This window comes from Ochotona princeps, chromosome 4 (assembly GCF_030435755.1).
Source record: "Ochotona princeps isolate mOchPri1 chromosome 4, mOchPri1.hap1, whole genome shotgun sequence".
NCBI classification, from domain to species: Eukaryota; Metazoa; Chordata; class Mammalia; order Lagomorpha; family Ochotonidae; genus Ochotona; species Ochotona princeps.
Window position 1 is genome coordinate 26,441,838 of NC_080835.1, and position 21,838 is coordinate 26,463,675.

A 21,838-nucleotide genomic window follows, 5' to 3' on the forward strand; every position below is an offset into this window, starting at 1 on the left:
GTCTAAATTACTGTATTTTCTTTCAGGACCTGCAGTGTTGAGTTTATACATGTTAACTGTACAAATGTGGCAGTGGGACCACTGTGCTCAACAAGTGTTTGCTAGAGGAAATGAGAGACCATAGCTTCTCCATTGCCCACTAGCTTCTGGCTTCTGCAGTACCTGTGGGTCACGGTGAACCACAGCACACAGAAGAGGGGAAGGAACTCACGGCCTCCATGCCGTGCTGTCGGGACTAGGGTGTTGATTCCCCCAGCTGCAGGGCACAGTGCCAATGCCAGCTTGAGGTGTCAGTTCTTTCTGGGAATTTCCTTTAGCTAAAGAGAGCAGCCACCCCCAAGGACATCAAATGATTGGTCCATTCTAAAGAACAAATGCCCAGTGGCTTTACCCAAACTCAGGTCAACTCTCCAGGATCACTGAGTTTCAGAGACCCGCTATTTGAAGACTTGCAGTGATTGTATCATAGCCCAATCTTCTTTGCTCTCTCCCTCCTACCCTCCAGAACAGGTGTTTACACCAAGAGCATGTTGGGGAACCTGATCTGTAATAAGTGGCTACCCTAGCTAGGAGAAGTCTCAGTCAGAGCACAGGAGAAGCAGGGCTGGACTGACAGGTGCTCAGGGTAGCAAAGGCCAAAGCACAGGGAATCGGGGCCATTGAGCAGTGGAGAGTCCTTGAGTGTTCCTGACAGAAGGGGAGAATTTTGTGTCCCATCCAGTGGGAAGGTGCCTGCATGGAGGGGAATCCTGGCCCTCACTAGCTGAGATGGGGTCACTAGGCCATCCTGAAACCCTTTGTTTTCTTTCCCTAACAAACTAACAAGAATCCCACCTCCTGGAATCCAGTGGGGCTCAGGTCAACTGGCCTGGGTCCTGGGGCCCACCTGCGAAGTGGGTGCTGGGTTGTGAGCCCTGGGGATGGGGGATCTGGCAGGGCTTGAGTCACCTAGCCCGTGTCCTGGGGCCTGCCTGTGAGGTGGGTGCTAGGTTCATGAGCCCTGGGGGTGGGGGGATCTGGCGGAGCTCAGGTTGCCTGGCCTTGGTCCTTGGATCTGCTCAGGTTGCCTGGCCTTGGTCCTTGGATCTGTGTCTGGACACAGACACTGATGCACATGGACAATATGTCAGCCTATTTGGTACCGTTGCAGAGGAAGGAGAACAAAGCAAATCTGACAACCATCCCAACAAACAACGACAGCAAAAGTCCGGGTTGATGGAGACTTGGGTCATTGGGAGGGTTGCCTCACCCTTGCGTTGGTGAGATCGACAGCATTTCAGAACTACCCAGACCACTTGATCAGACCCTCTCAGAATATGCACTATAGTGGGGCCCTGGGTTGATACTGGGTAGCAGTTCCCCATCCCTGGGTACTGGGACTGGGTGTGGCTTCTCCCTTTGTCTCTCCCCTTTACCCAGAGACAAGGAGAAAGGAGAATTAGAAAACAGAGGATTTGGGGCCTTGGGGTTGGGGGTAGATGGCAGTCCCCCACAGAGTGGCGTCTGTGGGGGGCACCCTTGCCGGGCTGGATCCGAGACTGGGGACTCAGCAGGCCAAAACCACTGCTGAAAGGCAGTGACTGAGTCCTTGGCTTTTTCTAGGCCCAAGAGCAACCTTCCCTTAGGGTAAGTGCCACGAGGGAACCTTGGGAATGGGATTATAGTCCTAGCTCCGCCCTGCCGCCAAAAGCCGGCTGGGGACTCAGCAGGCCAAAACCACTGCCGAAAGGCAGCGATTGAGTCCCTGGCTTTGGGCGGCCAGCACACCAAATGGTGCCAGGCTCTGCCTGCTGGCCGCCCAGTGGCGAGCTCTGGGCTTTTTAGGATATGAAATTGCTGCTTAGGAAACTTTCAAGTAAGTGGGGGGACTGAGACCTGATGATTTGGAGGGGAATGTCCATAAGATCTATTTGAGCCAGACTGAATCACCAGCCAAATTAGGAATCCTGAGAAGGGCTATTAGCATAGAGCATCACTGACTGCCACACACCAGTCCACACCAAAGCTATGGATGGGGGCCTGTCTAGCTGGGCACCATTACTTGACTGGGTAGTGGAGCAGTGGACTAGTCACATTTGGCAGGATCAAGACACTTACCAGCACGAAAGAGAATTTGGTCCATGTGGGGAGCCATGCAGTTAGGTCGGATGGCATGGGTGTGTGATGAGCACTGTTCCTTGGTTAGCAAGGCTACGAGGAATTTCTAGCAGCGAGGCAAGGCCTGGCGGAATGTCTCTGGTCACCTCATTGCTGCCTCACCCCGTTGTATGGACACTCAATTACCTCTCTGATGTTTCATAGAATTCTCCTGAGGGTGTTGTTGTTGTTTTTCTGCTAATGGGAAGTGATTCCTGTAACTGGTATGACACCTCAAATTGATCAATCATGTTATGATAAAAACATCTTTAGCGACGTAAGGCTATGACATACAGCTAAAAGTATACAATAGTACAATTGAGCCCACAATGTCTCCAAACATCCTGTTATGTGCCCACTTTTGTCCTGGAATTTGCCCTAGTATAAGTAATGTTTTCCTTAAGAAATGGCTTGATAATATCTTGCAACTGATAGCAATAATGGAGGTACAAAGAGTTTGTTTACCATGCGCCTCGAACTGTTACAATATATGATATGACGCATTCTAGTTTCTCACCACAGAAAGCAAAAGTATATGTGGCATCTTCTAAAGGGAAACAAATGTGAACCCCCCTCAAATTGGCTTAAAATCTCTATCTTATATTGGCACTTATGTTTAGGGAAAGAAAACAGTTTTTAAAAACTTTTGTCTTATATTGGCACTTATATTTAGGGAAAGAAAACAGTTTATATAGATAAAAGGAAGTTTCTTGTAAAGGCCCTCTGTAGATTGGCTGTGCTGCCTTGATCCCTTTCACTGCCCTTTAACAAAAGAACAAAAACAATTGAATCAGTACTAGGTGAAGGTGACGGTAATTAATGCATGACTTGATTATAAGATTTAGCAAAGAACCTATGTTATATGCTTTTATAAGATCCTTTCATTTATAATCTTTTAATTCTGTACTCTTAATATTTTAATCAATCTTAGTTTGTGTTTAGTAGAAATTGATTCTGAGTATAAGACTAATTTTGAGTATAAGTAAACTATTTCTCACTATGTAACTGCATGTGCTGCCAACCGTGGAATTCCTGGCTTCAGCCAGGTCACTGCAGATTTCAATGAGTAATGGTTTGCCAAAAATGTTTTCTTTAAAGTAAATAATATTTTAGGATTGTTTTTTGCATTTTTTTAACCATGATGTAAAAATGAAACAATTGGATATTGTGCAAAAGTTTGTGATGATTTGTGTATAAATAAAGAAGGCAACTTTTCTGAGTTGTCCATTATGAGCATCAAGCCATAGTGGTCCGTGTCTTATCTTTTCCTCTTACAGTCTCGCCAATCCACACATCCTTTGCAAGCTCTCAGTCAGCTGGAGCTGGTCTCCGGCAGGTCCAGGGGTAAACTCTATGGGGGAAGTGTGGGCCTAACGCTGTGGAAATACAAATCCCGCAGGTTAGCTCATGAGCTGGGGTGGCGAGGAGCTAAGCTAGGAGTCACCATGGCACCTGCCATCTCTTATGGGTAAAGGAACCAATGGCATTCTGGGCAGGTCAAGGCAGTATCACCCGAAGCAGCATCCTAAAGAGGATGTGGACTGGGCCGAGCTGCAACTGGAAGGGGGCAGACTGGGCAGGGCCAAACAAATTTCAACTCACAAAAAAAGAATAGAAATCAGGATGGAGCATGTCATTCCAACTCAGGCTCTTACAACAACTGGTCTACAGGAGGCAGGGATACTATGACACAGCATTGAAAGCAAAGGCTGAGACAGGCGAGGGGAACACCTGTGGGCCTCATGTGAGCTAGGTAAGGGAAGGGCCTGATTGGGCTGACTGTTCCGAATGGTGCAAGCAAAATTAGAGTTGGCAAGGGTTGGTAGGGCTTTGCCACATCATCAGATGTCAGAGACTGGCACCGGGGGCAAATTCTGTTAAGTTAAATGTCAGAACCACCTGGAGAGTGCGCAATCCAGAAGTTGGAGTGGCCTAGTCGGGAGATAGTGGGCACCTCCCTAGTGGGTAACCACTCCCACTGGAGAGCACGAAAACCAGAATGGGGCAGGGTTTGCTAAACAGAAAGGCACCTGCCAGTATGTGTGTGGGCTGGATAGTAGGCTGGTTGGGTTGAACTAGGCTTCAATGTCCATTGACAAGTACCAGAGCTTAATGGGAGGTGGGACAGATTGGACAAGCCTGCGGTAAATACTCGCAGAGAAGGGAGCAGACCTGGTGGGGGTTATGGGGAGTCGCCCCAACTAGGCTGCAGCTCCTACTGGTTTGCGTGAGGACCGAGTATGAAGTGGGTAGTATCAAGCTGGACCACAATACTCATTTGTCCAAGTGGATGACAGGGCTGGAAACAGAACTGACCCAGCGGAGACCGGTCACATTAAGCAGGGCCATGACACTAACAAACATGCTAGAGAACCATATCTGGGACTATTTTGTGGGGGATGTGTGGGCCAAACCCAATGGAAATTCTAGCCCCACAGGTTACTTCAAGAGATGGAGTGGTGGTGGACTAAACTAGGTGTGACCAAGGAGCCTGCCATCAATCACAGATTGGAGAAACGACGGCAATCTGGACTGGTAGGGGCAGCGGCACTCGAGTGTGCATCCTGTGTGGGGTGTGGGGTGGGCCGGGCTGCAACGTTCACCAGCTCATGTAAGGCCAAGGGGGAAGGCCGGACTGTGCAGGGCACTGGCCTAAGCCCAGTGGCATGTATGAGAACTGGGTCTGGGAGGGGATCAGGGGGAGATGCTTGGGAAGCTTCCCTGGTGAGTCATAGCTCCCACTGGTGAACAGGTGGTTCGGACCTGGGGGTCAGACAGGCTGGACAAAGTAGCTCCAATGGCTCGTCAATGTATGTAAAGGCTATGGAACGGGCACACCGGGCAGAACTGACCAAACCTTAGCCCACAAGTAAGATTGGAAACCAGGAGGGAGCACAGGTTCTTGTACCAATTGGTCTGCATGAGCCATGGACACTGAGCCACAGTGTGTAAGGCAGGGGTTGCGACAGGTGACGGGCTATACCAAGCTGAGTCAGGGCAACTACTGGCATGTGTGTGATCTACCGCTGGGAACAGGCCCGGTTGGGGAGCTAAGGGGACACCCTAGCTGGGTGGAGGTTCCCACTAAGGGGCGCACAAGCTGGAATGGGGCTGTGTTCTGGTCAGGATACAGTTGTAGTCTCCCTTGGCACAAATGTGGACTGGGACAAGATGCACCAGACCGGGCCAGACTCCAACACCCTCTGGTGTTCTGGAGGACCAGGGTAGATGTGGGATGGACTAGGCTAGGTCTCAACCCCAACTGAGCCATGTATGAGCCATATGTGGGTATGAATGAGCTGTGGCTGGGCTGAAACATCCAACAGCAAGAACCAGAATGGGTTGAAGGCCAGTCAGGAAAAGCCACTGTTCCTGCTGAGACAGGAGGTGAACCGAGTAGGGCTGGCCCATGGCCCCCCTGACATGTGCGAAATCTGGCACTTGGAGGGGTTCTGATGGAGGAGCCTGGGCAACTCCTCTGGAGGGCACAGACCCTGCAGGTAAGCGCAAGAAGCATGGAGGGCAACAGCCCAGAACAGGTCATGAAAAGTGTCCCACTGGCATACATTTGGCATGGGTCGGGGGTAGACCAGGCTGAATCAGTTCACATCACCCACTGGCACATCTGAACGCCGGAACAGAGTGTGGGTTGAGCCAGGTTTGGTCACGACAGAAGCAGTGCACAACACAGAATGCCAAGGTGAGGTTGGCTGTGCCAGAGGTGACCGCAGCACCCAACCAGCACACGTTAGAACCAGGAAGGGAGGGGGCAGAGCCGGCAGGGGAATAAGGGGTGGTTCCCTTGCTGGACAGCTACCCCCACTGGAGAGCGTGAGCTGGGATGGGGGCAGACAAGACTAGGCAGGGCTACAATATCTGTGCGCCTCATGTGGACCAGATCAGGGAACAACCAGGCTGGGCTGATTATTCCTACTACTGGTGCAATCTACAATTAGAGTGGGTGAGGGTTGTTTGGGCTTAGCCGCAGCATCTGCTGACAGAAGCTGGGGGCTAATTCTGTCAAGTTAGACTGCAGAGCCACCTGGAGAGTGCATAATTTGGGAGTGGGAGTGGCCTGGGAGGGAAATAGTGGGCTCCGCCCTCTTGGATTACCACCCCCCACAGAAGGGCACAAAAACTAGGACAGGGGCTGGGGTGGCTAGACAGACATCCAACAATATCCGCGAAGGCTGAATGGTTGAGCTGATTAGATGGAACAAGGTTTTAATACCCATTGCCATGTATGAAAGCAGAAGGGGATGCGGGACAGACTGGACTAGTCTGCCACACATACTGGCAAACTAGAGCAGGGTCGGGCCTGCTGGGGGTTATTGCAGATTGCTCAGACTAGGCTGCAGCTCCCACTGGTTTATGTGAGGGCCAAGTATGTGCTGGGCAGAACCAGGCTGGACTGCAAACACCCATTGGTTCCAGTGGAAGACAGGGATGGAAACAGAACTGACCCAGCAATTGCAATCACCAGCTGATCAGGGCAATGGACTGTACCAGGACCTGGGCTTGCTAGAACATACAAGAATGTGGTCTGGGAACACCTCAGACAAAGTTTCTTTGCGGATCCCCCCAATCGAGCTTCCAGACTCAGAACCCTAACCAAGAAAAGACAGAAGACAGAACAGGTCAATCAACCACCTCAGCTATATGTTGGCAATGAAAATACTGGGCGAACGGAGATTCTATGATGGACTATGTCAATCAGTGGATTCTCCAACGACCTCATTGTGCTTGGAGTGGTGAGAGTGGCAGCAATTCAGAACTGTTGTAGTATCCAAACCACTTGAGCAAGACCCTCGGAGCATGCCCCACATTGGGGTTCTGGGGTGGGTGGGAGACTGGGTGGGGCTTCTCCCTTAAAATTCCCTTTTACAGCAGATATATTAAGGAAACAATATGGAACTAATTGTCTTTCCCATCTTCCTGTAGTGCTTGAACCTTTTTACCCTAATTATGTCAAGATTGTCAAAAAACAAATAAATAAATTAATTAAAAAATGAATTAGAAAACAATGATTTCACCCACTTTTTCCTAACCCTCAATCCTTCCCATCCTAGAAAAACATGTAATCCTGTAAGCATCATCTGAAAATAAAATTAACAAACAACAACAACAACAAAAAGAATCCCCCTTTCCACTCTCTGCTTGTCAAATGGCCTCCATTTAGTGGAGCTCATAAAGATGTTTCTGGGTCCCTGTCCTCCTGGTAAGACCTAGACTTTGTCTGAAGCCCCCCTTACCACCAAATGCTTCAACTGCCTTGCCCCAGGTTTTCCCAAGAAGTCTGATTTCCAACGATCTCATGACTTCCTTGGTTAAGAAGCCTCCATTGAAATACAACACACTGTAAATGAACACCTCAAGTCAGAGGAGAAAAAAAAAATAAAGGCTGAGTGGGTGTCTGTGTAGGAAAATTCTAGATGGGATGCTAAGGGTGGCAATGGTGACTGGGTCAACCTAAAAGCATTCTAGCTCAGAGAGCAACAGGGATGTTGCTTTTAGAAGAAGAAGGACAAAATCCCCAAATACAAGCATTTGAAGCCAAGTTCTGGTTGTGCCCTCAACAGAAGCTCCTCCACCTTGCAATGCCTGGGCATGCCTGGCTTTGCCTTCATCTATATTAGGCCAAGATGCTGAGGCTGGAGTGGGCAGGAAGATTGTCCATTCAAGATAGGATTACAAATTTTCCTGGAAGGTCTGAGACCTGCTACAGTAGCTATCAAAGCAACTATTCCAGTTCCTTGACCTCCTTCAAGTAAATGATCATGCACCTGCAACAAATGGAGCCAACCCATGTCATGGTCAGCCAGAGGGTCCATTATACCTAGTGTAGGGTGCCCAGGTCTTCAGCTGACAGCTAGGGACTGGAATATCAGTCCTGGGTCTGTTAGTCTCTTTGCTACATACTTTATTATTATTACTATTTTTTAAATAATTTATTTATTTTTGTTGGAAATAAGGAGAGACAGAGAGAAAAGATCTTCCATCTGTTGGCTTACTCCCCAAATGGCCACAATAACCAGAGCGGAGCTGAGCCAAAACCAGGAGCCAGGAGCTTCTTCTGGGTTTCCCACATGGGTGCAAGGTTTTGGACTATCCTTGACTGCTTTCCCAGGCCACAAGGCAGGAGCTGCATGGGAAGTACAATAGCCAGGATATGAACAACTACCCATATGGGATCCTGGTACATGCAAGGTGAAGATTTAGCTATTGAGCCATTTGACCCTGCTACATACTTTTCTACACTAGTTGCCCCAATTGCTTCACAACTGTTGGGAAACTCTCATCTTGTCTTCTGTTTACTCCTCATGCTTTTTCAAGTCCTCACTAATGGTCTGGCCTTTCAGAAGTGTTCAGTTCAACGTTGGCATCCCATGCCAGTTAAAATCCTGGCTATTCCACTTCTAATTCAGCTTCTTGCTGAAGTGCCTGGGAGAGAAGCAGAAATGGCTCAATGCTAGGTTCCCTGCACCTATACAGGAGATCCTGGGAGAAGCTCCCGGCTCCTGGTTTTGATGTGGCCCAGCCCTGGCCATTGCAGTCATTTGTGCAGCAAGCCAACAGATGGGCAATTTCTTTCTCTTTCTTTCAAATTTTTAAGAAGAGATTGATTTGAACACATCCTTTCAAAACAGCAGGTTCTCCTAACAGGGGACTATTCACCTGGAAAATTAATAGTTAAGAGTGGGATACAGGGCCTAGCGGCTAAAAGTCCTCCCTCGCCTTGCGCACACCAAAATCCCATATGGGCACCAGCTTTAATCCCGACCATCCTGTTTCCCATTCAGCTCCCTGCCTGTGGCCTAGGAAGGCAATTGAAGATGGCCTTTGGGACCCTGCACCTGTATGGGAGACCTGGAAGAGGCTCTGGGCTCCTGGTTTCTGATTGGCTCAGCTCCAGCCGTTGTGGTCATTTGGGAAGTGAATCAATGGACGGAGGATCTTCTGCTCTGTTTCTCTTTCTCTCTGTATATCTCACTTCCCAATTAAAAAAAAAAAAGAGTGGGCTACATCTCTTAGTTTATAGGGTGACCAACAGGCTGGCAGTTGTCACTGCTAAACACATGACCTCTAAAGAGTCAGTTTCTCTAACACTTCTTGCTTTATGAGGAATTCTTGAGGCAATCCAGATTTCTCTCTGACCAAGGGATAGAATTTGCTTATTTACTCATTTTTTCCCTGCAGGCCCTTGCTTTGGAATTCTAACACAGACAACTTTCGAAAAATTCAAAATTAAATCAATCTCTCAGTGTTTTTATTTCTATTGCCTCAAGTTTCTCTAATCTGGCAAAAATGGTAAGATACTTTGGCTTGGCTTTGAGATCCACAGACTCGGCGGGAAGAATCACTTATTTCCAATTGAATGACTGTTGAGTTAATGGAGTCACTGGCCAAGAATGTCTTGGCATTTTTGGAAGACCAGGAGTTCAGAGAATGAATGCGCTGTTGAAAGCAATGGTTCATTCTTTTTCCAGATTATTTGCTGGTTCCATTTCTGCTTGTGTGAGTCACCTATGTAAAAATCCTTGTCAGACTTGTTATCTTGCCTCTTCCAGAGGTTCAGAAATTTATGACTTACAGTGTGTTCTATGGGGACAGACACGTTTTGGGCGGGGGAGGCAAACACAGAAGCTATATTGAAGTATAGTGAAGTAACTTAGCAAATTCATTAGATAACATATATAAAAAGACTAAGCTAGAGATCAATCTATAGCATGCAGCCAGTAAGCGTTAACTACTTCTCAGTGTTTTAGCATTGACAACAGCAAGGCAGACGTTACTGGTAAAACATCTCATTCTTACAGTTGCCAATTTAAATTTTTCTCTTCTTCTTTTTTAATTTGAAAGGCAAAGTGACATAGGGAAAGACAGTGACAGTGAAAGGGGAGGGCTGGAGAGATCATCCATCCACTGGCTCACTCCTTCAGATGCCTGCCTTAGCCAGGGCTGGGCCAGGCTGAAGCTAGGAATCAGGAACTTCATCCGAGTCTCCTACATGCGCCATCATCTGTCTCCTTTCGCAGGTGCATTAGCAGGTAGTTGGTTAAGGAGTAGTGGGGACCTGAGTCAGCCCTCCAATTTGGCATGCAGGCATCCTACAGTGGCTTAACCTGCAGTTCGCTTTAATCAGTCTAAATTCTCAAAACTGTTCCTAAGGTGAACATTTTCTCTTAAGGAAGAGTATATTTATGTGTTTGAGATCACATGAACTTCTCAAAGACACACATGTTTTTTACAAGCACGCAACATTTTTTTACAAGCACGCATTATATTGAAGAAGACTTTCTCTGTTCTGGAATATTTATACATGTCTGTGAACTGTCTTTTAAAAAATTATATCTCAAAAAAATATATCTCTCTTTTCGCTGTTCTAGATAATTTGATGGCATGGCATTTCAAAGATATTAAGGTGAGTGTTATAAATCACACTATTGTGTCTTTAAAAAATCTTCAATGTTCTCCTTTTAAGGTTACTAGGGAAACCTTTGACCTACTTCCTCACAACCACGACAGAATGCTTGGAATCTCATAAGAAATCTGTTAATTCCAATCTCAAAATAGATTAGGAAATATGTCATAGTTCAGGTGCCTAAGCAGCAGAAAGAGTTTACAAACTAAGTAGGCATTTGGGAAGAATGCTCCTTCTTGGTCATAAAGGATTAACTGGAAACTTCAAATATCTACTTTTTAACCATAGGTTGGTTATCAAATAAACTCATGTATTTAGCTTAAGAAGTCTTTTATTTTATAAGAAGGAAAGTTAACCTTGGGTACTTCAACCTAATAGAAAAAGTCAGATTCTTCTAGAGCATCTGGAATTTTATAAAACTAAACTGTCACACTATGTTAAGGAAAAGGAAAAATAAAATCATGTAGATGAGTGTCAACACAAACATCAAGTTCAATTGTAAGGAAGATCATTAAAAATTCCAATTAGGTAGAATGTCTCTGTTTTAATAGAGCCATTTGAAAGCTCATTTAAAGCTTTTGTGGCAAATAATGGCCCAACCTGAGAGAGGGATATATTCTTGCCTTCAAATTAGCACAACTGTTTAGGAAATCAAGTGTCACTTTTAAGCTATAACTTCTCAAATTATAGTGAAAGTCTATCTAGCTATGATTGTCTTACAACTTATTGCAGAAAAATTATTTGTCATTAAGGAAAAATTTTAGGGCAGCAAGAAAGAAATATTTTTCATGCAAACTAGGAAGACATTCAAGATAAATTACAATTCTAGAACCAAACTCATGGTATCATGTGTGTTCAAGGATGTGTTGTAAGTCTCAGGATGTATACAACTGGATGGGAAGCAATGTGTTGCAATCTAGCTTTTTGGGTAGTCTGATGGGCTGAGCAGAATTTTTGTGCCGTGAAAATATCACTGAACATATGCATTTGCTTTGTCATGTGAAATCACCAAATTACTCTGTTAGATGTGTCATTGTTTCCATGGCATACCGAGGAGTTATGAAATCAGGAACACATCTAACTTTTCAACATTTTCTATGGATTAAAAGAAGCCTGTATTCAAATGTAACCATAGTCATGACTCCTGCTGAGTTTCTAGAGACAAACGGAAAAAAAAAATTAAGGACCTTGACATTCTCTGTGGAGTTTAAGGTCAACAACACACCATTCGTTAATGGTACAATTTGGAAACCACAATCCTTTTAGCAATCATCTGTCACCGTGACAAATTCCAAGTAGTCTTCCTTGGCCAAATCGGTCATAACAAAGTAGAAAGCATTTCTGTGCATTTCTGAATCCTGCAAACATTCAGTAAACATTGTGAGATGCTCTTGCCCTGTGGCTTTGAGGGGAGAGCACAGCTGTCTTCACCCCAATCCGGTGACTTACGTCATAGCCGCTGTTCCGGATTCCACGCCGGGGTCGCTCCCGGGTCACCAGAAGGTCCATCTCGGTCTCGCCTGGGCTTGGGCTGTTCAGAGATTGCCGGCTTCGGTAGACAGAGTTCTTCATCTGTTGCCTGAAGAAAATCCAACCACTGTTATGCTGCAGCAAATACACCGACAGATGGAATTCTCCACTGATCCAAACCACGGGCAACCAATGAAGGATTTGGATTTGTTTCATAAATCTCAGAATTGTTGGTCTTTGTTCCCTAGCCATAAGGGGCTGTGGAAGGAATGGAATAAAGATGTTTCCCCCTCAAGATGCTGTAACCATTTGGCTGGATGCTAAGTGGTTTTTTTTTTTTTTTTTTTTTTTTTTTTTGCATGGAAATTAGGCAACTATAATCAATTGTAACACTGCAAGCTCCTCTGAAACTCTGCTGATGGCCAGCCCAAGGGGTCTCTCTTGACCCTAGGATGACAAATGCTGGCACAACACACTTGCCTTTGTCAGCTCTGCTGACTCAGCAGACTCTTGTTCCTCTTAAGCCTTCTCATTTCACACACACGATCCTCTGATGTGTTACTAAACCCTGTGGCGAGCGGGCTGCCTCATATCATGACTGTTGATGGATTCTTCTCCACCACCACCACCATGGTGGATTCCCTTCTAGGGTAAGAGATCATAACCCAGAGGCTAGCAGGGCCTGTCCATCCAGATCTCTCTAACTCCATTCTTCCCCATCTCTCCCTCCCATCACTGAGGGACTACTATATGCCAGGCAATGGGGAAGATGACAAACAAGACAGACGCAGCCCCTGCACTCTCATAGCTTACACCCTAAGAAGCGAGTCAATCAAGAGGCTTTTCAGAGGGATCAATGCTCTCCAGAAAAATAAGGAGCTACAACAGAGGTCAACTAGAAACGGAGAGAGTTTGAGTTAGGACAGTCAAGGGAGGCCTCTCGGGGGATGGTGACATCTCTGCTGAGTCCTAAAGGGAGCCAGGAACATGATGTTCTGGGCTCAGCGTATTTCAGGCCCAAGCAGTAGTGTATTCTGAGACTCCACTTAGCCACTGCTAGCAACCTCATGTGTGTCAACACTGCTTTTTTTAGGGTTCCCAAGCATGCCCTGTTTTATGTCTCAGTTCTGAGATTTAAGCTGCTGATGGATTGAGGGTGAGAGTGTTTTAGCTATCTGCAGGGACTGGGAGAAGTCAGGAACCTGCCGGGCCTACTCACCACTTCTGGACACACACTAGGTTAGCCACAGTATTGCAGTCACATTATCCTTGCAATAAGCCTTGGAAACAAAACATGCTATCAGAGCATGAGGAGTTTTGCACCCAATCAGAGAACATCTGCTGTCTTTGCCTGCCTGGTGCCCATGCTAGCTTCATGGTATGAGGGCCATACCATTGCTCAGGGGCTACCATCCCTTCAGGGGTAGGCATGTGACTCTGGCTGGACCCTTCACGGTATCACATCTCCACAGCCAATGTGATTGGTCAGGAGGTGGGTACATAACCTGGGCGGGGCAGTGATGCTCCATCTTAAGCCTTCTGTTAGGGCAACAAGGAGAGGTATTCCACAAGCCTTGTGGTTTTTGAGAGGCTCTAAGTCTGAGGTGCTGGCAGCTAGTTTGCCACCATGAGGGAAGAGGCTGCTTGAACATGAGGTCAGCGAAGATGGAGGACAGGGTAGGACCAAATCCTGGAGATCCCAGATGATCCCCTGGATCTGATGTGCTGAAGTCTGGGTCTTTCAGTAAAGCTCCACAATGGTTGCTCACTAGTTTGTGTCACATTTCAATCTTTTAAAAAATTTATTTGTTTTCATTGGAAAATCAGATATACAGAGAGGAGAGACAGAAAGATCTTCCAACTGCTGGTTCACTCCTAAAGTGGCTGCAACAACCAGGGCTGAGCTGATCCAAAGCCAGGAGCCAGGAGCTTCTTCTGGGGTCCCACAGAGATGCAGGGTCCCAAGGTTTTGGGCCATCCTTTACTATTTTCCCAGGTCACAGGCAGGGAGCTGGATGGGAAGTGGGGCAGCCGGGATACGAACCAGTGTCCATATAGGATCCCAGTGCATGTAAGGCAAGGACTTTAGCCACTGAGCCACTGTGATGGGCCAACACTTTTTTTTTTTTATTTTTGATGGTGTTTACACAGTTGATTAGGGTGGGAAGGGTTGAGGACTATGGGAAAGTGGGTGAGACCGCTATTTCCACATCTTCCTTAGCTTCTTCTATATCTGGAGTGGTGGGGGGAGATAAGAGGAGAAGCCACACCTTGCCTCCCAATTGCTCCAGTACCCATGGATAGAGAACAGCCACCCGATGTCTTTCCAGGGTCCCCGAGGCAGAACATGTTCTGAAGGTTTGGGTCCGCATTTCAATCATTTGTAATCCGAAGCATCATAATAAACGTGTTTACAACCGGATATGTAAACTGTGCCCTACAGTTATCTGCAAAGAAAGGCATCCTCTAGGAAGAAGCACAACCTCAGCCAACCTGCAGAACTGCATCTGTTCTAAGGCAGATCCCAAAGAGTTCTCATCCTTAACCCAGTTACAAATATGTATATTTTAAAAAGTACTCTTCACAACTGTCCTGACTTTGCCAATTAGCCCAGTTAGAAAGATGTGCCAACACGAGTGACAGGAGAGTACGGCGGTGAGATGGGGTAAGCCCTTTCATGAACCAAGAGTGTGGGCAAGAGTTCAGGCACCAGCACGGACATAGGGGACTCTTCTCTCAGCAACAATGCTCTACTATGCACACAGCTTAGAGCTGCTGCCACGGACCAGACCAGCAGCGTACACCTGGCATGTGAGCATCTCCTTAGAAATACGTGCAGCCCTTGGGCACAGAAATTACTCACTAGAACTGCACAGAGACCCTTCCATGAGGGTATTTCTTTCTTGATGGTATTTTGCTGCAATTTAAGAAAAAAAAGTGAATGGATTTTGAAAAAGGCAATGAAGCTTTTTCCCACTGTTAACTGCTGGGTAGATAATGGTAAGCGTTCCCCCTTGGGGTTTAAAGGACTTTTAAATCCCAGGACAATTGAACAAAATTGTTTTCCAGTCATGTTCTGTGCAGTCCTGGGACTCCAGAGAGATGGCCTGGAACACTGCCTGGAGGAGGAGGAGGAGAGGAAGGAGGTGTGTGTGCAGCTGTTCTGCCAGAGGTGGTCCAGAGGCTCCTCAGCTGTCAAGCAGGGATGTAGGAGGGGGAAGGGAAGAGTGGCCATCCAAGTAGGACATGGAGCCGGCTAGGGCTTGGCCAACTGGGATTCAAGCTCACTGTGCAAGTGTGGGAAGAAGTGGCTTCAAGGTGTGGGTTTTATTGTTATTCAGGGCTGGCAAGGTCAGCCTGCCAGAGATGGCTGCCATGGAAAAGACAACTCCTGGGTTAGGGGGAGTATGGATCACAGGCAGAAGAGACAGCTCTTGCCAGAAGGGCCCCTGGGGGAAGCACAGGCTTATTTTCATCCAGAGGCAGAGAGAGAGAGAGGGAATGAGGGCAAAAGCTTTCACTGAGGTTCCTGTGGGCAGACAAGGGCTAGTGGGATTCACTGAGGCAGGCTCCAGAGCAGAGGTGCTGTCCCTAGTTGCCTGGTCCCTGGGCTTGGAGCAGGTGGCCCACAGCATGGAGGTGAGAGTCCCGTGACAGCATGTGCAGCAGGTGGTCAGTGCACAGGCCCTGGATGGACTGGTGTGCTTAGGAAAGGCGTTGGCAGGTCAGTCTTTCTGTAGCCCCAGAAACTGAGTGGAGAGTCAGGGAGGGCACTTGGGAGGAAGATGAATGGGAGAGGTCTTCAATATCTCATCATCAAACCCAGAAACTAGAAGTAGGAGGTGGTATTGATCCACCCAACACTCCACAAAAGCCCTCAGCAAGAGGCCAGGAAGCTTGGAGCAGGGGAGAGGCTGTTGTCTGTGCAGGTGCAGTCAGAGGAACAGCTTGCTGGTTACATTGCCTGCTTTTTTCTTCTTCCTCTCTTAAGGATTTATTTATTTTCATTGGAAAGGCAGACTAACAGTGAGAAGGAGAGACAGAGAGATCTTCCATCCACTGGTTTACTCCCCAAATGGCCACAACAGCCAGAACCGAGCTGATATGAAGCCAGGAGCCTCTTCCAAGTCTCCCATGTGGGTACAGCTCCCAAGGCTTTGAGCCATCCTCCACTTTCCCAGGCCACAAACAGGGAACTGGATGGGATGTGGAGCAGCTGAGACTTGAACTGGTGCCCACATGGGATGCCAGTGCTTGAAGGTGGAGGATTAGCCAGTTGGGTTTAGCTAAGAGATGATAAAAGTATGTATTCTAACAAAGAGCTATGAAAATCATATGAAAAAATTAAAAGATGAGTACTTACTTGGAATATAAACTTTGTCTCTTATTCAAGCTAATGTAGGACAAAGGGTAGCATTAGAGGTGGGGGGTTCCTGAAGCCTCTGGGCATAGAATGATGCCTCTGCTGTATGAGAGGGAAGCCTCTGGAGAATTGTAGTGTGAGCTGCAATTAACAGGTCATGCTAATCTGTGATAACAGGTAAGCCTCTGCAGCCACCTGCAGAGCGTGCCAAAAATAACACCACCCAGCTCCCTGCCATTCTGTTCCTCCTTTCCCATTAGTCTTTCCCTCCATCTCCCTGCCCTCCCACTAATCTTATCTCCAGTTGCAGTCCCAGCACACCCAGTCTGTGGCTACCTATCTTGTCCCCTCAACTGGTCAGAACTGAGAACCATTAGCTTTGGTGCTTCACCATCTTGGAATCATGTCTTCAGCAGACATCCACTGAGCATGAGCTATGTACACTCAGCACTAGCAGGGCTCAAGAATCTCGCCTGCGTTGTTGCTTGGTGCAATGGTTGAGATGCTACTTGGATCACCTGCTTCCCATATTATTGCAGTGACTCGGTTCAAGTCCTGGCTACTCCACTTTTTTTTTAAGGTGGAGAGAGAATGCAAACAAGCTTGTTAATTCACTGCTTTGCTCCCCAACAAGCTGGGGCTGGACCAGGCTGAAGTCAGAAGTCTGGAACTTCATTTGGGGTTCCTATGTAGGTAGCAGTTTCAAGTACTTGGGTTAGCTTCCATTGCTTTCCTAAGCACAAAAGCAGGGAACTGGATTGGAAGCAGAGCAGCCAGAACTTGAAACAGCACTCTGAAATAGGATGCCAGTATCATGGGTGGCTTGCTTCTTGCACCACAATGCCAGCCATTGCTACTCAACTTCTGATCCTGCTTCCATACACCCTGGGAGACGGGTGACAGTTCAAGCACCTGCCACCCATCTGGGAGGTTTGGATTGAGTTTTAGGCACTTGGCTTAGGCCTGGTGCAGCCAAGCTGTTGTGAGGATTTAGGGGGAAGAACCATCATTTAGAAGACTTCTAGGTCTATCAGTCTCTCTCTTTTTCTTTCTCTCTCTCTCCTTCTTTCAAATAAATGTGAAAAAAAATCTGGTCTGTGTTTATGCTTGGGGAGTGGAGCTACATCTCTCCAGAAACAAATTCTGTATGTTCTTTGTTCATTCTCTTTCCATAAAAAGTTTAAATGAAAAACTTCATTTCTCAAGTAACTTCCAAGTGATGTTTCTTTCATTTGTGCGCAATGGGACCTTTGTTTTCCCTGAATGCCAACAGAAGACTGAGGAAAAGCAGCTCCCAACATAGTCTACAAGAGGCCAATGAAGCAGAAAGTCCCAGGGTGCAAAGGGAAAGCTAAAGAAGCCACCAGTCTTCCAAGAAACCTCATATCTTTTCTGCTGCAGCTGTTAACACAGTGACATTGGGACTGTGAACCCCTCCACAGTGGCACTTTACAGCAATAGCTTGTCAGACCAACCAAGACTAATTGGAAGCATAGTCAATTAAGAAATGGCTTCAAATCTCCATTTTTGGCTATTGAAAATAAATCACGTTAAGTTAATTAATAAAATTTGGCCCTGCTTCTCAGCTTGATTCTTGTGACTACTGCACAAGGTTGTTAGGGCCATTTTTGCTTTAAATGATGATCGTTAAAGCCAGGAAATGCCCTATGGATCCTAGGCTGTGGGCATGTACTTGCCACAGCCTTGTGGTAGATCAGCCACAAAGCCTGAAAGGATACTGCTCTGGTTGGAATATTCTTTCCTCCACAAAACTCATGTAGAAGTTGGTGGTCACCATGGTAGTGGTTGACAGTAGAGCCTTCAGGAGACAACGGCACCTGACTGGGGTCTGTGTCACTCTAAGTGTGTGAGCTCAGCACCCTTGGGCCCTCTTTGCCCATCTGCCTTCTGCCATGTAACAGTGCAGCCACACAGTCATTGCCACATGCTGGTACTTTCATTTTAGAATTTCCAGCCTGCAGAAGTGTGGGAAAATACATTTCTGTTCATTGTTAAATACTCAGTCTTGGCATAATTCTAGGGCAAAACAAGCTGAGACAGATACCAATTCAAACTTCCTTTCCCTTCTCCCTCTGCCTTTAGATTGTTGTAGTTCCTCATGCTCTAATTGCACTTGTGGTGAACAAACTTTGGGGGGTTGATAGTCTTTTCTTCCCTTCAGATCTCACTTTGATAAGTGCAGAGGTCAGACTACTACCATCAAACACTGATGTGATTGGAAGAAATATAAGGGCTGGTGCTTTGGCATATCAGGCAAAGCCGCCACATGCAGCATGGGTATTCTATATGGGCACCAGGCCAAGTCCTGGCTGCTCAGCTTTGGATCCAGCTCCCTGTTAACGAGCTTAGAAAAGCAGCAGAAGATGGCCCAAGTTCTTGGGACCCTGCGCCCACATAGGAGGTCTGGAAGAAGGTCATGGCTCCTGGCATCGACTGGCCCAGCTCAGGATTTTGTGACCATTTGGGGAGTGAACTGAGGAATGAAAGATTTCTCAGTCTCTTCTCTCTATAATTCTGTCTTTCAAAGAAAAAAAAATCTTTAAAATGGACCATGACAGCTTTCAGCATCTTGAATGATGTATCATTTGTAGCAGGTGACATTAATGGTAGACTAAGTGGACAAGTCTATGAGCCAGAAGAGATGAAGCAGCTTGGAGTTCTGAGCAGCTTGCAGTGTGCTAAGGATGAATGAAAACGGAGGCATGGCATTTACCTTTCTTATGCAAGAGCCAACTAACATAACTGAAAAAACACATCAGTCCCTTGATCTGGATGTTGCATAACTGAGTTGGTGATAATTATATCTGTACCCAGCTCTGAAACAGCTTCTGGTTCAGAAATACCATGAAGCCAAAGAACGGTCATTTGTCCAGGAGTTGTTTGTTCATGGCTCCAATTTTCGTCTCTTCCAGACTCCTCATGGAATACCTGCGTGCACAGCCCAGCATGACCCACATCAGCAGCCTGCAGAGGTCACAGTCCTGGGGAACTGCGACAAAGTCTGGAGACTGTGCTGCCCCTGGCACCCTCTGCTGCCACCCCAGTCACGAGAAGGTGATGGTTAGAAAATCCCTAGAGATTGCACCTGTTTTTAGACTCCACAAACGGAGCACACAGTTCCGGGTCTGCTTCCAAAACCTGCTCGATTTCCTTTGGGGCTTTCTCGTACATCTTCTTCCTTTCGGTCAGGGCCTTGTTTGCCTCCGCTGGGGGGAAGTCGTAATACCCCTTCCTCTTGGCTTTGAGGCGCAGTTTGTTCCGATAGTGCTCGATGTCTGACTTCTGCTTCAGCGCTTTGTTCACCTGGGAAGAGAGACAGTCTCAGGTCCACAGCTGACCTGGCCCAGTGGATAAGTGGAGGACTTCCACCAGAGGTTGCATCTCTGATCCTCTAAGCCGGTCTGACCTGCCTGTGCCCCATTCTGAGACCAGCCCATAAACAATGTGGAGCCTGGTGCTCTCCTAAGTCACCTAGGGACCTCACCCCTGAGTCTGACTGTGCTCCAGCCCAGGCTGGACTCCATGCTCCTAGCTCATTCTGCCTGCACCCCTTTGCTTCCTGTGGAGGCTCTTGATTCGGCAATACAGTTAGTGCCTGTTCCTCTGATTGGATGCTGGCCCTGAGGAGCCCAGTGGCACCCCCTGGCCATTTAGCTGGACTCTTCTAGAGGAGGCCTCGAATTCCTGGAAGTAGGGTTAGGTAGAATGGGGTAGAAGTGGGGCAGACATGGGGTTCAGGCACGAGGGGGCAGTTTTGTAATCTAGGGACTTCTTGAGACACAGAAGTCATTCTGACAACCAGTAAAGCCACCAGGTTTGGTTCTACAGGGCAAAACCAGCGTGGTCTTTCAGAGAGAACCAGGGCTAGGGGACCTTCTGACTTGCAAAAGCCATAAGCAGACAACTATGCTAAATACCACTCAATATGCAGCAAATGAAGTGGTGTTCACACTCACATGTCAAAACTTTCTAGGCTGTTCTATGCTTTTTTTTTTTAAATAAAGATTTATTTTATTTTTATTGCAAAGTCAGATATACAGAGAGGAGGACAGAGAGGAAGATCTTCCGTCTACTGATTCACTCCCCAAGTGACCACAATAGCCAGTGCTACACCGATCTAGAGTCAGGAACCTGGATATTCTTCCAGGTCTCCCATGTAGGTGCAGGGTCCCAAGGCTTTGGGCTGTCCTCGACTGCTGTCCCAGGCCACAAGCAAGGAGCCGAATGGGAAGCAGGGCTGCCAGGATTAGAACTGGCGTCCATATGGGATCCATATGGGATCCCGGCACATTCAAGGCGAGGACTTTAGCTGCTAGGCTATTGTGCCAGACCCCAGTTCTATGCTTTGTTTAAAACCACCTTTCAGGGGCTGCCATCATGGCTTAGTAGCCTAAGCCTCTACTTGTGGTGCTGATATCCTGTATGGGTGCTGGTTCATGTTCTGGCTGCTTCAGTTCCAATCCAGTTCTTTGCCTACAGCCTGGGAAAAGAGAGGAGCATGGCCCAAGTGCTTGGGTCCCTGCACCTACATAGGCAAACCTGAAGAAAGCTTCTGGCTCCCAGCTTTGCGTGAGCTCAGCCCTGGCTGTTGCAGCCCATTTGGGTGAGTGAATCAGCAGATGGAAGATCTCTTTCTCTCTGTCTCTCCTTCTCTCTGTGTAACTGCCTTTCAAAAAAAAAGATGAATCTTACAAAAAAAAAATAAAACCATAAATTCAACCTTCAAAGACTTTCTTGTAAGTCATCAAAGGAAAATTTATGGCTTTGGGGTTATGTTTTGTTCATCCAAACTAGCCACCCACAACTGAAGAAGAGGAAAAATTACACAATAATTTGTATGAAGTTTCACAAGGCAGCAAATTACAGAGAGCAGTTCAGGGCTGCCTTCCAATCCCAATGCCAGCAAGGCCCCTCTTCGTTTCAGCTACTGGAGTACAGTAGGCATCCATTTTGGACAAGAAGAATGCTCAGCTGTTATCCTTCCATGACAGGTTGAGGAGCTAGGTGGGGAAAGGGAGTCGTATGGTGAACTTGTCCCACATTGGCATCTGTCTCTATGACATGCGCATCATTGAGGGGGGACGGAAAGACCCAGGTGTAGTGGGCAGAGCAGGTATCAACAACCAGCTCACAAGCCCTGAAGTGCTCAGTGGTGTGTCTGGTAGCAGAACTGTGCCCCAGGCAATCTTGAGTGACTGTGATTTGTTCTCAACTTACGTCACCAAGGGCCATCAAATATGTGTAAAAAACTAACCCTTCTTCATTGGCTTGCTGATTCATTACAATCCTAACAAAGTGGTTGCTATGTGCTATACCTTCTTGCAAGTACTCTGTGTGCATTAACCAGTTTGATCCTCAAAGCAACCCTGTTATAAGGATGGAGTGACTGTGACACAGACAAATGAATCTGGTGAAGGTCACACAGA

The 21,838-nt window shown here is 47.1% G+C and overlaps 1 protein-coding gene across 1 annotated transcript in view; it reads right to left on the reverse strand.

Annotated features, from left to right (window-relative positions):
- Nucleotides 1-21,838, reverse strand: part of KIAA1549L (KIAA1549 like) — a 305,396-nt gene that overhangs the window by 36,984 nt on the left and 246,574 nt on the right. Inside the window, exons 15-16 of the mRNA XM_058663193.1 lie at nucleotides 19,498-19,715; nucleotides 12,008-12,137 (exon numbers count right to left, since the gene is read on the reverse strand). Coding sequence (XP_058519176.1) covers nucleotides 12,008-12,137; nucleotides 19,498-19,715 — 348 coding nt within the window. The remainder of the gene's footprint in view (nucleotides 1-12,007; nucleotides 12,138-19,497; nucleotides 19,716-21,838) is intronic.